This window comes from Colletotrichum abscissum, assembly GCF_030869225.1.
Source record: "Colletotrichum abscissum strain IMI 504890 chromosome Unknown Scaffold_26.1, whole genome shotgun sequence".
Classification (NCBI taxonomy): domain Eukaryota; kingdom Fungi; phylum Ascomycota; class Sordariomycetes; order Glomerellales; family Glomerellaceae; genus Colletotrichum; species Colletotrichum abscissum.
In genome coordinates this window covers 280007-295967 of record NW_026850165.1, presented here as the reverse complement: position 1 = coordinate 295967, position 15961 = coordinate 280007, and the positions used below count along the sequence as shown (strand labels likewise).

Genomic DNA, 15961 nt, shown 5'->3' with positions numbered 1-15961 from the left:
CTACACAATCTCAAACTCGGTTTCCGCAAACGCAAGACTCTCCTCCATGGGCTCACCATCCATCAGCCCATGGATATAACAATCGCCAATAATCCGTGATTTCTTCTGCTCATCTTCACGGATAATGATGGGATAGTCACACCCATACAGCACAACAACCAAGTCACCCTCTCTTACCCCATCAATAGCCCAACCGAATCGGCCCTCCTTCGAGCGAAAGAACCTTCGATTATAAGTCCACTTCGTATGCGCTCCAATGAATTTTTCTGCGGCCTCCTTCTCCTTCATGTAATGCGCCACCCCATCCTGCGGCGCCAACCCGTGAGACTCGATCTCGTGGTCCGTCCGCTCCTGCAGAACCCGAGCGAGTCCTTTACCCGGTTCCAAGGCGGTCTTGTAGTGTACCTCGAAACCAATCGCGCAATCCTCGCCAGGTCTCTCGTTATTGTCCCGCGTTCGGTTGCACATGAAGGTCCGCCAGAGGTTCTCCCACGTCTCCGGGGTGGCTGTCTTGTCTGGGAAGGCGACGTCGATTACGCCGCGGTACCATTCCTCTGAATGTCTGACCATCTTTTCCATTGTCTCATTGAGTCTGTATTCGGCGTCATTGATGGGGCTCCCGGACCTCTTGGTATCATTCCCAGGTATATCACCTCCCACGCCCGCCTCTTTCTCGTTTTCCCTCTCGCGTTTGAGTATGGCGCCGCCATACTTTGCCATTTTGATCGCATTCGAGCCGCTAGTTTCGGCTTCATTGTCTACGCTGCCTTTTTCAACTTCTTTGTTTTCGTCGATGCCTGCCAACGGGCCCTGCTGGTTCGGCACAGGTATTTGCCGCTTGCATTCTACCTTGGCCACCACATCGACGATCCTGCCCTTGATATGCAAGACGCCCGCGTCCTCGTCGATGTGTAGGCTTGGCTTTCTATCACCGGCAGCGGAAGCCCCTAGCCCACGAATGCGAAGCGGTTCAGTCCAGCCGGGACGGGTCCAGTCAGGCACCCAAGATGGTAGCTTCAAAGTTGTCGGCTTCGATGAGTCAACGCAATGCGTGAGGATGTCCAGCGACCCATTCCTAATGTTCTTGATCGCGAAGTCAGTGAACACCTGTTCTGGTGTCTGAGCGTAGTCGACAACATAGGCCCCCTTCTGATCGATGAGCCCAAGCACACCGTAAATCTTGTCACTCGGGATTGTGGCTTGGAAGTCTCTCAACTCTTCCAGCAAAGTAAGAAGCGGGGTGCTGGTGCATGTCGCCGCTTCGTCAACACGCTCTTTCCGGAGCTGTTCCATGAAGCCAATGGCCTTGAAACCTTTGCATTCGCTAATCATGGTTTGCAGTTTGAATTCTGACATAGCGAGGATGACCATTGCCATGAAGTGCCAGGGAACCTGAATAGCTCCGAGATGGACTATAACCTCGCGGGAATTGACAACTTCTTGGATGATCCAGGTACGTTTGAACTAGATACGTTTTAGCAAGCATATGGACATAGCCATGATGGGATGCAAACACTCACCCATGAGCGATTGAGCAAATCAGCCAAGAGCCCCCATTCAAGCCGATTTGTGTCCGCGTTGTTGTGAAAGTGCCATTGAATCTCATGCATCGTCGCGCTCGCCAAATCAACAACCTTGCGATGAACAAAAATGTCGTCAAATATTTCCGATATCGCGTACAGCGTCCAGACTGCGTGAAAATCCATCTCCGTCGACTCACCCAACCACACTCGCGTTCTCGAGGCGCCAGCATACACCCGTCCCATGACTTTGACATGCTCGTTCCGTTCCTTGAGATCTTGCTGATTGATGCACAGCGCATCAACCCAGATTCGAAGCGGCTCCCCGCCCTCTTTGCTTCGCATTCTACGCAGCGCGCGGAATAGTTCCCCACCGACGACGATCCCTATGCCGTCGCATTCGATGCGGGCGTCAGGCATGCGGCCGCCCAGGCGTATGTACTGCTCTCCGTAGTAGGGGTGGTCGCAAAGGTCCTTCCATTTGGACGTGCCAGACTCGGAAATCGTGTTGCCGTCGTCGTCCTGACCGTGAATGGCCCAAGGGATGTCAGTGTCGGGGTCGATTTCTTTGACGGCGTCAATGCTCTTGCTCCAACAGTAGCTTAAAGCCTCATAGAGCGCGTCTGGGGAGTCGAGGTTCAGATGTGAAATGCTACATATAATTTCGTCATCGAAGTTGCCGGGTTGGACGGTGAGGATGCGGGTTTCATTGGGGAGATCTAGGGGGCGGTAGGGATAGGTTGCCATCTTGCAGTGCAGTAGTGTTATCAAAGACAGACAGTGACCGAGATGAATGAACCTGCACGTGCGGAGTCACTCGTGGGAAGAATAGAAATTATCTATAAGCTTCAGGTTCCAAGTAATTCAGGTTGAGGCGAGCTATGTCGCTTTCCACAAATAGTTAATCGTTCAGTTCTGGTAGGGCTGTGCTAGGCACCAGCTTAGTAGCAACACCTCTAAGCGTCATCTTGCAGGTTCAGGATTGGCTAAGATGATGAACCCTGGCTCACATTCGCTGGTTAGATACTTTTTCCACTTGCACCCTAGATTTACGGAAGTCCCAATGAATTTGAAGGTGTCTTCAGCCTGCACTAGTGGGAGGATCTTTGAGCGAATCCTCCCACACTTATTCGTAGTCATCGACACCAAGAGACTTGACGCCCTTCAACACATCAGCATTTTGACGCATAGCTGCTTTGCAGTCACCAGTCAATCACGCTATATCCAGCACCTCTCAAGGCAAACGTGGTCTCGAGAAAATACAAATATCGCTGATCGTCTATATCTCGCCCTTCGACGCACCGAACTCAACGTGGCACCGTTATACACAAGGCAAGCACAATTTAGACACAAGAATTGGCTGCGCTGTTGTAAACCTATGTCCAGGAAAAGCCATACGTGGTGTTTCACAGACCTAAAAGTGAAGAGATCTTTTTCCATCGCAGCATACTTGTCTACTAATCTTCAGTAAAATAGTGCAGGCAAAGGCCATTGGAAAATCATGTAGTGACGAGTGTTTTTGTGAGGTAGCGATGAATTAGTAACTGACTGTCAATAGTTGCATCCTGAACCAATGTTTATAGGTGCTCAAAATAGTAAGGTCAATAGGACAAGCAGTCTCCAAGGTCGATCATAGCCATAACATAACGAAATTCGGCCAAATTTGTGCCGCAGAAACGTGCTTAGAAAAACGTAACTCGGGCTGTGAGTCATTTAATTCAAGAACCAATTGTGGCAGCGAGGTTTGACCTCCGTACCCGAACTATGTGGTGTGTCCCTCATCGCTTGATCATTTAAGCGCGGCCCGAATCTGACCTCATAAGCTTATTTAAACCTCAGCGACAACCGAGAAAACCGGACATGATTATGTCCGCAACTCAACACCACCCCTTCATACCTTTCGACCACGGACTTTGCAGAACGTTTTGTATTTCAGATGGCTATTCCGCAGCGAATCGCGCCCTCTGTCGAGACTCTAAGGGAGTTCTACGTCGGCAAGGATGTGAGAGACGTTCCGAAGCCGGCAGTAGTATTGGATGCGGCCAAGGTCAGGACGCACTGCCGGTCCATGTTGGAAGCCGTCGATGATCTGGGAGTCGAATTTCGATTCCATGTCAAGACTCACAAGGTGAGTGGTCCAACCCTGAAGTAGGTACCTTAGTCATATCAAGTCTTTGAATGGCTTAGTATGGGAACAAGATATTGACCATCGCTGCAGACCAGAGAAGTCACAAAGCTCCAGGCAGGCGAGAAGGCAACAAAGATCAACTGCATCGTATCAACCGTAGCAGAGATTGAGCATCTCCTCCCAACCTTCAAAGAGTATAAAGACGCCAGCCGCCATGTCAACGTCCTCTACGGCGTTCCCCTTCTCGGTTCCCAGATTGAGCGCCTCGCCACATTAAGCCAAGAACTCGGCAAGGACGGACTCACGGTCCTTGTCGACCACCCTTCCCAGCTAGACTCAATTAGTCGGCTCCATCATCTAAGCGGTCTCCCAGTGGGCGTCTATCTCAAAGTAGACACGGGATATCACAGGGCAGGGCTCCCCGCCACGGCGCTCAACAAGGGCGGCCTGCTAGAGCAGCTTATGCAACTAGACGCGCAAGGCAAAGTGACCTTGGTGGGGCTGTACTCACACAGCAGTCTTAGTTATAAGGATGACACCGCTGACCAAGCGATGCACAATCTCGCTGAGGAGATCGAGGGCTGTCTGGAAGCCCTCCACGCCAACGAAAGTCTCCTAGCAGCCAACGCCTCGAGAGAAATCACCATTAGCGTTGGCGCGTCTCCTCAGGTCACGGCCATCGAGAACCTCACGGGCGCCACGGCGGTCAGCGGGTCCGGCGAAGCGCGTCTTCGGGCGGCTATCGGCAAAGTCCAAGCTGGGTCGCCGACGGTGAAGTCGACGCTCGAACTCCACGCCGGGGTATATGCTTTCCTCGATATGCAGCAAATTTCTACCCATTCGCGGACTGCGCTAGGGAGCTATGAAGACGAGGTTGCCATCTCCGTTGTAGCCGAAGTTTGCAGCGTCTACAATGATGGCGAGCGAGAGAGGCCAGAGGCTCTCGTCGCTGTTGGTGTGCTGGGTCTCGGGAGAGAGCCCTGCCCTTCTTATCCGGGCTGGGGCGTTGTAGGGCGCCAGCCGGGGTTTGAGGCTGCGGGAGAACGAAGGCTTATTGTGGATAGGATCAGTCAGGAACACGCTATTCTCTCGTGGGAGGCTGACGCTGGAGCGAACTCTGATCTGCCGCAGATCCCGCTCGAGGTTGGTCAGTCTGTCAGTATCTACCCAAACCATGCATGTGTTACCGGTGCTCTGTATGGTTGGTACCTCGTAGTCGACTCGAGCAAGTCTAGCAAGACCGAGATCGTAGATGTTTGGGTTCGGGGATCGGGATGGTGAATGAAATCATACGGAGCTGAACAAGGGAGAGAGACCAAATGTCTTGTGGGCGAAATCGAAAATAGAATCATATTTCGAAACTCTCTACCAACTCCTTCAGAGCTTTCAAGTTGCCCTTTTCCCATGCCGTGACCTTTCCCTGCCACTTCTCCCCACCACCGCCGCCCTTCACCCCCGTCACAACGTCTTTGATCTTTGGAACGAGTGCCTCGACAGCAGCCTTCTCACCGAGAACAGAAATTTGTCCGCTGTTCCCGTCATCGCCAGTAGCCAAAGCAACAACTCCACCACAAGTCATCACAGCGTCCTTGACGTTGACGGTAACCCACTTCACAAAGTCCGCGTTGCCATCCGCGCGATGAACCCACACACTCTTCGTGGATTGCAACTTGATCTTTGCAGCGTCTGCCTCAAACTCGGCAATGTCCGCGAGAAGCTTCTTTTCCCTCTTCTTGAGATCCGCCGCGGAGCTCTGCACGGTCTTCACGGTCTGGACTATTTCTTCGGACGTGTTTTTGGACGACAGCAGCTTTGAGAGAGAGCTCATTGCACCGAGGGAGGCTGTCGCCAGGTTGATGGCTCGATCGCCGACGGAAAAGTAGAGGCGGTAGTTCTTCCTGTGGACTGGTTCGCCGTGATGGACGAGGATGAGTGAGATGTGGGATGTTTGGGAGAGGTGAGTGCCACAGCATCTGCAGCTTGTGTGTCAGCATCAACACGCTACCAAAAACGATTTAGCATGGTGTGTGAGGGTTGCATACGTATTGCGATCGATGTCGCCGATCCGGATCACACGAACGACTCCTTTACTCTGATCATAATCCTCGGGCATCTTATGGACCTTGGCATCCTCCGGGGTTTCGACTGTAATTGGGAAACTGGCGCGGATGATTTCGTTACACCTCGTCTGAATGGCTTGTAGTTCCGCATCTGAAGGTTTCCGCGGAATATCGACGTAGTTCATCGCCCCAGTCTTTCCCATGCCCCAGCCGAGAGTGTTGAGGTTGTCATGGGTGTTCATGACGGCGGATAAGAGATGTTGGCCCGTATGCTGCTGCATGTGGTCCCATCGGCGCTGGAAATCGACTTCTTGTCGTACCTTCTCACCGGGATCTAGGGGTTTGGGAGAGTGATAGACGCATCGTAGCCCAACGCGTTCGACAAATTGAATCGGGATGGCGGTAGCATCCGTGCTTGAGAGGGGAGTGATTGATCCGTGATCAGACGGTTGTCCGCCGCCTGGGGAGCGCAGTTGAATAAGTCTCAAGTGCCAATAGATTCATTGAAGTCGTGCGGTACCTTCGGGAAAGAGGACGGAGTCGGCGAATTCGATCAACCACACCTCATCGGTGCTGCTGTTGGAGACTGGTCCTGCGGATTTGTCCTTGCTGGTCTTCTTTGTTGGTGGGGGTGGGGGTCTCTTTTCACACGAGATGACCTCTGCCTCTAGAGTGCGAAGATATGAGTTCTTTTGACAAGCTAATGCCCCGACTACTTGGGCCCGAGTTGATTCTGTGACTGCCATTTTCGAATGAGTCTTGCAATGTTTGGATAAGAATTGGTTCAATTGAAACGTAGTTTCATGGTGAGTAGTGAGTGAGTCAATTGAGATAGTGGCCAACATCATCGATGAGATGAGGTAAGCAGATAAGAAAGGTGGAGACGGATGTCGGCAGTCGGGCTGATTGATCGCCGGGAACCAACTCAGCTCACGTGATTCTCATTCCGCAAATTCGTTTTGGTCAGGCTGTCAACTACAGAGGGGACATCATTCCATTCCGGCAAGGATGCGAGTCAGGCTGTCTGGAACTGTGAAGACAAGTGGCGTTGATCACCACTGGGACTCGCCCCATACTTACCTGCGATCCATACTTGCCTGCGATGACCCAACGCTTCGGTGGCGTTCTTCGTGGTTGTGCATCCGGCATTGTCACGATATTCTCACGGTGAAGCGCTGCTTGAGTTTGGGTCAAACGTCCATATTTAACATATTATATTCATCAGATGTTGCGATAACTAATAACAATGCCTACTTCTCATCGCGCGGCGTTGGAGGCACACGTCCACGGCTTGGTGCCCTTCTCATTCGCAATCGACTCGATAGACGCCCACAGACCAAGCACGCAGATGAGGAAGCCCGTGAGGAACAGAATAACATTGGCCACGAACTTGCACGTCTGCTTTCCGTCCTTGAACCAGTTGCCGTAGTGCATCCACAGCCAGAAAATGCCGGGAAGACCGTACGAGAACCACGAGGCGAACAGTGCACAAATGAGGCCGAGCAGCGAGTTGAACACAGGGATGGACTCGGCAATGACCATGGACAGTGCCCAGATGCCGACAACGATGCCGATCCACGCGATGCCGGAGAGCTTGGTGCGGCGAATCATGTGCTTCGTGTTGCGGAACAGGCGCGAGAAGATGTACTTTGCGGCAACGTGGCCGTAGATGACACCAGCGATGACAATGGTCGGGATGGCGATGCCCCAGATGGCCTTGCGCATCGTCTTGGAGCCGGCGGCGGAGAGGGCGGGGGAGGGGACGTCCGGTCCGACGAAGACGTAGATGACGATGGCGGCGAGCAGGTAGAGCGTCGTGTCGGCGATCTGGAGGAGGGCCAGGGCCTTGGGCCAGTCCTCGGGCTTCTTGAACTCGCCGATGACGCTGAAGAAGCAGGAGTGACTCGAGAAGGCAATAGCGATGTTGGTCACGGCGAGGAAGGCGCCGGTGAAGCCGAGCTGGCGGGCGACTTCGATGCTGCCGGAGCCGATGGGGCGGGAAACGGCGACGTCACCGAGGGTCATGAGGACGGCCAGGGTGATGGACAAGCATGCTGTGTATCTTGGTAAGTCAAAGTTCATGAAAGCAAATTCTCGAAATAAGGGCGGTTGAACTCACAAGCCATGGACATGTAACTCGTGTACTTGAGCGTTCTCGGGAAGTTGAGCACAGCGAAAACAGCCAAACCGACGACGGCCCACACAATGGTGCAGGTAGACGAGTTGGTCAGGGTGTTGAGGCAGATGGTCCAGGTCAACAAGTGGCTGCCCATGACAAAGACCTGGAAGATAACCTGCGCCCAGCCAAAGACCTCCTGGAAGACGGCGCCCATACCAATGGACTTGCCGATGACCTCGACGGCGTCGCCAAAGTTTTGCACAAAGGGGTACTCGTTGCGGAACTCGGCGAGGACGAGGCCTGAGTACGTCGACAGGAAGCTCATGACGAGGATGAGGACAATGCCCGGGACGAGACCGACAGTCGCCAGAACGGAGGGCAGCGAGAGGATGCCCAGGGACACGGTCTCGGCGATGAGGACGATGCCACCTTGCCTGAGAGTATATGGGTTAGCAAACGAACAGCCGTGGCGTCGTTGAAGCATAGCCTAGACGTACCACCAGGTGAGAGTCTTGTAGTCGATCAGTTCACCGTCCTCTCCCGTCAGGACGCTGTTGTGCTCCTCCGCCGTCGCGGGCACGTAGGCCGGCGCGGCCTCCTCACGATCGCCGACATCCTTCTTAGCCTGGTTCTGAGCCTCCGTCATCTCGGGGCTGTTGGTAACTTCTGTGGCGGTACCCATTTCTGCCTATAGTATACACACAGATGTGTGATATCGGTCACTGTTTGCTGTAGCTGACGCGTTGAAGCTGTCAGTAAGTCCGTCCGTCGCCCTGCGTGATGAAGAAGAAGCAGGATGAAGTTGAGAAGTGGTTCAGGAATGGAGAGAACCACGACGGACGTTCAGGTGAGGGACGAAGAGAGGGAAACGGTAGAAAATCTCTCGCATTCAAGACTCAGAGTCATTCTATCCTTGGGGGGGGACCAGATTTCTTGATATAATCCACCCAGGCCACGCCGCGATCGGCCTCGTCAACCTCACTGGAACCCGCGCAGGGCGAATTGGTCATACGAGACATCTGCCGAGGCGATCTCGGCGCGTCCGCAATGGCGAACCGCGCAGGGCCAGAGGGCCGTCAGACGGCCCACGGGGGTGTGAGAAGTTGTGAACTCTTGCAGCGGCACCTTTCCCAGCAGAATGACTCGGGGCCCGCACCTCCGGCCCACTCGGGATTGTGGCAACTTGGGGGACTTTGTGCCTGGACGTTGAAAGTGTGGAGCACCGCACCCCTGCCCGGCTCTGGAGCCTCATCCACCACAACCACCACCATCTACGGAAACCCTTCCGCCGTTGATTCTTTGCCGGTGATGCCCGTCTTTTCGGTATGTTCAAACTGACGTCTCATCCATACACTGGGTGTTCGCATCTCACTCTAGTCTCAAAGTCATGAGGTGAACTCGAGTCCCGCTCCGGCAGCTAAAAAAATCCATCATTCGATACCAAGCTTTCTCCCACCCCCAACTCCCTAAGCTCAAGAAGAAGAAAAAAGTCAATGGGCTGATCGGCCACCACCAAAAACCCCAAAGACGCAGAGTCACCGTACCAAAAAAGACCACAAAGAACAGGAAAATCTGCCCGGAACGCGCCTCGTACCAAAAAAAATCTTCAAGCGCGCATTACCCATCCGTACCATCTCAGCCCATCAAAAAAGTCCCACACGTTGGCTAATATTTACGTGATTATATCCACTTGGCACGGGTTTTACTAATGTTGACGTCCCAGTTGGTTTGTGGAGTGGTCAATTCATGTTATTCCCAACTCCACGAGCGCAAGTCCCCCAATCTGCCCATTGCCCATCCTCTTTTGCAGGTCCCCTATCGAAACCCAAGAAAAGTCTGGAAAGGTTTTCGGCCCTATTTCCCCGCGTGGTTCCTCACGATCCACGCAGCGCAAGCCGATGCCGCAGCCCGCATGCCCGGGGCCGGCGCATGCAGTCAAATCTTTTACGCAAATTTGTTCGCCAACGGGGTTTCCTGGTGTCTTGCTTTTGACTCTTTCGCCCACGGGTATGAGTGCTTCCCCCTTATGCTACTCCGCTCTGGTCTGCATGGTCTGCATGCTGCATAGAACGGCTCATTTCGCCGTAATCCGCTTCGTTCTAGAAGGCCGCAACCGGTTGTCTCTATTCCTTGTGTCCTCTTCCTGTTACCGCGGACCATGGAGACGCGGCCACGATTGCCTATCCGTAGCCTCTCGAGTCTCAAGTAGGTTTACTGTTCATCGGGGTGAGCATTTGTACTTCTGTGCATAAAGTGCATTAGTCAATAGAAACACGTGGAGGGGACTTTTGAAGGCACCAGATTGTTGCTAGGCCATCGAGACCCTGCAATGCTCTTACTCTCCTTCGTAGCCACATGATAAACAACATGAGATTCTTCGGAAAAAAGGTACTCGGAGGCAGCTAAACAGGACACAACGTTCCATTTCCCCGTATAACGCACATATAGTCATATACTAGTCCATACACGTGGATCTGGAGAACCGCGGGAGTCCGTCCCTCGTAGATCCCGTCTTGCCCGCCAAAGGTTCACGACGGCTCACGACGGCTCTCCCGAGTGGCCCCCTCCCTCTTTCTTCATCTTGTTCCCCTTTTTTTACCCTTTTAGGACGACGGGCTACTACTCCACGGTCACTATCTACTAATCGTTCTCTTACTCACCCGCGGGTAACCGAGATCTGAGATCTCCTACCCGTACGCCTACTCCTTCTTTCCCCGGATCTTCTCACTTTCCCCTCCAAGCCATGTGCTAGATAGATCTTGTTTTTTCCCCTTCCCGTCCCCCGCAATCTGCAACGTTGATGAAGGGTTCGTGTCACTTTAAGAGGGGGCGGGGGGAGGGGGTTTCCCTATGATCGAGATGGCGTGCTTGTTGTTTGTGAGAAAAACTGGAGCCATCTTCTGGAGAGACAGCAAGTGTGAGTGAGTATATGTAGTGTGTGGCTGCCCAATGATGAGGTGCTTGTGTCAAACACTTCCAACATTGGCTATGGATGACGGCTTATTTCCTACAAGTATATCATGGATGCTAGTTTTGTATCAAGTTTGGACTGTCCACTGGATCGTCGAAAGCCCAACTTGTCAATGATGCTCGTATCTGTCCTCTCGAGGGTCCTTCCTGGGAGTCTCGTACATCGAATCGAAATCAACAGGTTATCAGAGTCACTTCCCATGGCAGCTTCGCTGTCAGGGAAACACATCGGACGACAGATATTGATAAAAGTTGATGTCTCATTCAGTCGGGAATCATACATCCCAGGTATCTGTCTAGTCTCCTCTCCCCGATCCACCCAAACTCCCTTTTTACCCTTCTTCATCCCATACACATTATAATTACAGTGTTAAGTCATATGTAACAGGTAACGGGCCATCCCGTTAGGGAGCGTTGCGTTATTTCATTGGTGTAATGATAACAACTATCCACTCAACCTTTTCCTCCGCATTCTTCAATGGTGTCCATTGGCTGGTGAGCTTCTCCATCTTCCCTGCCTCGCTCACAAGGCTGGCAAAACCCGACCTGCTGACAGGTCGTCCATGTTTCTTCGTGCTGCCGTCTGATTCGTCTTTGGATGAACGCCCGCCGAGGCCAATGAGACTGCCCTTCCGTGCGAGGTAGTTACCGCCGAGCATGATATCTAGCGTGGCCGTCTTTCCGTTTTGAATCACCCGTTCGCGCACCGTGTTCTTGAAGCTCTTCGTAATCGATGGCGAGTCCGCGAGGTCGGAAAGGACGGTAAAGATGTCTCGGTGCGTAATGCTATCGGCGAAAAGGCCGAGGCCGAGCGCCTCCAGCGCGGCGGCTGAACAAAAGGCAACACTCAGCTGAGCGGCCTTTCTCTTGTTAGGGTCTGGAGGTAGAGACGATGACCTTGGTGGGAAGGCGGAAGGTCCGTCCGTGTTTTGCAAAACAATGAATCGGCTGTAACCAGAGTAAACAGTGTCCAGCTGAGTGGGTGCCGAAAGGTGCTCTTCCGAGCTCGAAACCGTTAGCAACTGCTCCAAGCCGAGGCCAACGCCCTGCGACGGTGACGTATTTTCCTGATTGTTGCTGTTGTGCGTCGCATGCTTTCGGAATGGTTGGAAGAGGCTTTTCTTGGGCCCTTTGTTGTGTAGACTATCCCTATTGCGGAGACTGGTCCGCCGTTCCTGTTTTCTGTCTCGGCTGCTCGTACGGCTCATGCGGCGACTGACTCGGGACTCCCGACCCGAGGTCTCTTCCTTTACCTCATCTAGCGCCGGCCCAAAGTTGAGAATCCGGAGGAGGTCTTTGTAGCCACCAACGTTGTCCGACACGTTGATCTGCCCTCCGAGGTAGTATCGTAACTTGCCGGAAGAGTCCGTGAGCGGACAGGTGAATAGAAGATTCCAGTACGGGGTGCCGTCTCTCCGGTAGTTGAGTACGAGCTCCAACGACTCCTCCTCCCGCGCGACAGTATCTCGGATGCGTTTGACGGTGTCCTGGTCCGTGAGTGACCCCTGTAAGATACGGCAGTTGCTTGAAAGAGCCTCGACTTTCGGATACCCAGTAACAGAAACGAAAGCATCTGATGCGGCGATGATGGGGTAGTCTGAGCTCAAGGCATCCGTCAAGCAGAATGACTCGGCAAGACCAGGATATTTGAAGACGCGAGTGCCGGATAGAGCCGCCGAGGTAGAGATGGCAAGCTGATGCTTCACAAATTCTGGATAGATGGACCGGGCAACTCGCTGCTCGACGCATCGTGTAGATTCTGCAAACATCGATTCGAGACCTGGGAGAACAGAATTTGTCAACTGCTTCATATCGGCATTCAATGACTTGGAGACAGTTGAAGGTAGATTTGCTGGTGTCGGCATTGATGAGGCTTGTTTCCCAAACAGTGCTAATGATTTCGCGTATTCCTGGGTCCTCAGAAGAAATTCGATGTCCGAACCGCAGCCATGATTTTGGGCGAAATGGAAGAAACGTTGAGAGGCGGAAGCGTTGGCAAGAACCATCTGAAAGACCTCTCGGCCAAGGAAGTCTGGTATAGACAAAGTCTCTGGTTCGATCTCCATGACTGGTGGCCCGAAGCTTCGGCGCAGACTTGTTGAGACGCTGTCGAGACTGGGCCATATACCGGGCCCAAAAGTCGGGGATCTCGGGGACCCATCGGGATTGTAGTCGGTGTATCGACGGAAGGCGTCTTCGTTGGTGTGTAATGACAGGCCAGAATTGCTCCTCAGGCGCAAGGACATCTTATTCGGTCGTGAGCTTCGGGGCGTCGGGGGCGGAGAGAATCTCATGGTGGGAACGGGCAGGCAGGCCGACGATGGACTGCTTCTCAATCCTGGGCCCCGTAGACCCTTTGGGCTTTGGTTGTAGTCATCATCGTATGGCGGTGTCACGGGTGACCTTCGAGACATGGAAGAGGCCATGTTTGTAGTTCGGTTGGAAAAGGAAAAATGAGTGACGAAAAAGGAGCGTGATAAGTGACAGCCCTCTGGCAGGCTCGGCCGAACGTAGGAATATGACGGAAGGCGTCTATTACAAGGAACAAAGTAGCAGCTTTAGAAAAAGATACTCGTTAGCAACGACTACGGCCGCATGTTATGTGATGCAGAGAAACAAAGTGACTGACACCGATAACACATGCCACCACGAGTTGGAGGGGTTTCTCTGGAGATGGAAAAGACGGCCGACCTCCGGTGCTTATAGCAAACGCGCCAGTGGACGAACCCTGACTCGCACTGGGACAGTCTCTTTGGTGTTGTGCCAGGCTTGTCAAACGCCGTAGGCAATAAGATGTCTTAGCTCGACGCCACGAACTTGTGGGGGAAAGCCTGGCTTGCTAGAGCCTGGGTCTTCGGAGACAAACACACATAATGAGCTGCGTCTGCCGAGCGTTCTCCTTGGTTCATTGTCCCATGGCGCAGAGCAACGTTGAGGCCCGATATGCGACTTTGCTTGCGTCTGCAGGTGCGCATCGTCGATCACTACCATCAATGCCTGCCAGCTATTCCATGAATGAGCTGCCGATATTGGCCTTCCGACCTCGTTGACCAGGACTGGGCTAGCTGCTGGTCTGTTGTTCCAGGCTTGACCATCAGGGGTCACCCAGGAGCAAACTGCATGTGAGTGTAAAAAAAGCAACGAGACCGTGCGTCAAAGTCGGTTGGCGACTTGATTGTGGCGGCGTCGAGAAGCTCCTTAAGCTCCTTCACACGGCGATTCTACCTCGCCTAACAGCACTGTGCTGGAGCTAAGATGGACGGGGGTTGGGTGAGGATGCCACCATGCCATCCGAAGTCTGGCGTCGACGATGAGGAGGAGAGCTGCGAAGGCGTAAGGAACAACCAAAGATGCAAAGGTTGGCCAGGAAATGTTGGCTGAATCTTGGTCCACATGGTAGACGATCTCCCGCCATTGCGTGACGACGGAGTGGCACAGGCCTATTTTGGGTCCCTCCCAGACCGCCTGGTTGGCGCCTGTCCTTGTCGGGGGTTCATGAAGGGGCACGACGCCGTTGCGACGCTTTGGCCGGTGGCGGCGGTTGGATGTTGCATGCTGCTTTTGGCAGAGTAGCGTGAGGAGGTACACGAAGGCAAGAAATGTTGTCATGCAGAAAGCGGCGGTCAGCAAAAGGCGAGAGAGAAAGCAGGGTTGGCTCTGCAGTCGCTATTGGGGGTTTCGCTGACAGTGTCCATGTCCGTACGCCAACACGGGATTGAGGAAGCCGCGCAGGCGGGAGAGATAGAGGGACATCCGTATTTTCGTTTCAGTATAAATGAAGGTCTCGGATACCATCGACGTGAATGTCGCAGATCGAATGGAACATGTCGCTCTTTAGAGCCTGGTACTGGCTCGGTGGATGGACCGTCGTTGGTGTGCCCCGCGGCATCTTCCTTGAATGGCAGACCAACGGTATCCGTGATCTCGTCGCCACACCAGCGAATGCTTCTCGTGTTTACCGGTGTGGCCCGGTGACCATCGCAGCTAATAGCGCTGGCGGGGACCATGAAGAGGAGGGGCGGGAGAAGAACTGCGGGCAGTAAAAACCGACTGTGCGTCTAGCTCACGACTAGGTGTATCAGGTATCAATCCTTACGGGAGGCTCTAAATGGCCAATATCGAGCCGTTTTCAGGTGAAGAGCGATCGATAAGTTGATGAGTCGTCACAATTGACACGCGTGGGAGGACGAAAGAGAAGCTGGAGAAACACAAAGAGGTCTATGCTTAGCCAGAGTTTGGCGGCATTCCATCGTCTAGTCCGGGCGCCAGGATGATCAGACGGTCCTTGCATGGATAGGCGGGCTGCGAGAAGGCGGGAACGACTTCAGACGAAAGAGACTGTGGTCTGTGTGACTAAACTGGCTGATTGTGCTCCTCAGCTGCGACTCGTCGTGTGATGTGCGAGCTGGAAACACTCGGTAGAGAGATGCAGAGAACTTTGAGAAGTGGGAGGAAAGCTGAGGTGGAGAGGTGGAAGGGACGAGATGCACAGTGCCCGGGCTGCTAGGTCGAGTACGTACCGTTGTTCCAAAGGGGAGTACGTACCGCCAACGCTCGTCGTTTGCGCCTCAGACATTCAGGTCATCAAGCCTCAATGGCCGCACCAAATTTCTCCCATCCAACGCTCCTCATCCACCAGCTGAGGTGGCTTACTGCTCAGTTATCGACGGCCAACCTCGAGGACACTGGGGATATCAGAACCTGCCATTACACGCCCGAGCTTCGTGCGGCAAGCTCCTCCTCCTGCCATACCCCAGGGTTCAGTTGCCAAAAGGACGTGATCGATGAACAGCTCACCGTCTACTGCCATCCATCCGCATGAGAGCCGTTGACACTGTGGGGAAACCACGCGGGAACCAGCGACATTCTGTGGGTAACAGCGTGGTGGCTGACACCCGTATGAGAAAAGGAAGCATAATCGAGCCAGGCTCTCAGCCTCGACTTGTTAGCTCTCAGATTAGACGCTGCAGGAGTATAGGTCAATCAAGCCTATGACTGATCCTACATAAACGGGGATTTGGAAAAAGTATTCAACGGGTAGTTTTGTCAATCCTCTCCTTTCCTTCCATTGCAGCATGCTTAGCCTTTTGAGAGTTGGATATTTCATATCACCATGACATATGCTAGATAATAAGTCTGCACGTGCAAATATTGCGGCTCTAGA

General features: G+C 53.3%; 7 protein-coding genes across 7 annotated transcripts; 2 read left to right on the top strand and 5 right to left on the bottom strand.

Moving 5' to 3' along the window:
- Positions 1-2267, bottom strand: CABS01_10284 (uncharacterized protein; the record flags this gene model as incomplete). Its single annotated transcript, XM_060543640.1, has 2 exons — positions 1-1464; positions 1521-2267. 2 exons carry the CDS (start codon positions 2265-2267, stop codon positions 1-3), a joined length of 2211 nt encoding a protein of 736 aa, XP_060399322.1.
- A 1189-nt stretch (positions 2268-3456) lies between these two features.
- Positions 3457-4929, top strand: CABS01_10283 (uncharacterized protein; the record flags this gene model as incomplete). Its single annotated transcript, XM_060543639.1, has 2 exons — positions 3457-3648; positions 3739-4929. 2 exons carry the CDS (start codon positions 3457-3459, stop codon positions 4927-4929), a joined length of 1383 nt encoding a protein of 460 aa, XP_060399321.1.
- A 67-nt stretch (positions 4930-4996) lies between these two features.
- CABS01_10282 (threonyl and Alanyl tRNA synthetase second additional domain-containing protein) lies at positions 4997-6454 on the bottom strand (the record flags this gene model as incomplete). Its single annotated transcript, XM_060543638.1, has 3 exons — positions 4997-5621; positions 5691-6168; positions 6229-6454. 3 exons carry the CDS (start codon positions 6452-6454, stop codon positions 4997-4999), a joined length of 1329 nt encoding a protein of 442 aa, XP_060399320.1.
- A 511-nt stretch (positions 6455-6965) lies between these two features.
- Positions 6966-8509, bottom strand: CABS01_10281 (transmembrane amino acid transporter; the record flags this gene model as incomplete). Its single annotated transcript, XM_060543637.1, has 3 exons — positions 6966-7762; positions 7828-8261; positions 8325-8509. 3 exons carry the CDS (start codon positions 8507-8509, stop codon positions 6966-6968), a joined length of 1416 nt encoding a protein of 471 aa, XP_060399319.1.
- Positions 8510-11216: 2707 nt separating this feature from the next.
- On the bottom strand, positions 11217-13223 carry CABS01_10280 (uncharacterized protein; the record flags this gene model as incomplete). The annotated part of the gene is made up of 1 exon (XM_060543636.1): positions 11217-13223. The coding sequence occupies one exon, from the start codon at positions 13221-13223 to the stop codon at positions 11217-11219; it is 2007 nt and encodes a 668-aa protein (XP_060399318.1).
- A 772-nt stretch (positions 13224-13995) lies between these two features.
- On the bottom strand, positions 13996-14406 carry CABS01_10279 (uncharacterized protein; the record flags this gene model as incomplete). Its single annotated transcript, XM_060543635.1, has 1 exon — positions 13996-14406. One exon carries the CDS (start codon positions 14404-14406, stop codon positions 13996-13998), a length of 411 nt encoding a protein of 136 aa, XP_060399317.1.
- Positions 14407-14600: 194 nt separating this feature from the next.
- On the top strand, positions 14601-14840 carry CABS01_10278 (uncharacterized protein; the record flags this gene model as incomplete). The annotated part of the gene is made up of 1 exon (XM_060543634.1): positions 14601-14840. The coding sequence occupies one exon, from the start codon at positions 14601-14603 to the stop codon at positions 14838-14840; it is 240 nt and encodes a 79-aa protein (XP_060399316.1).
- Between the last annotated feature and the right edge of the window lie 1121 nt (positions 14841-15961).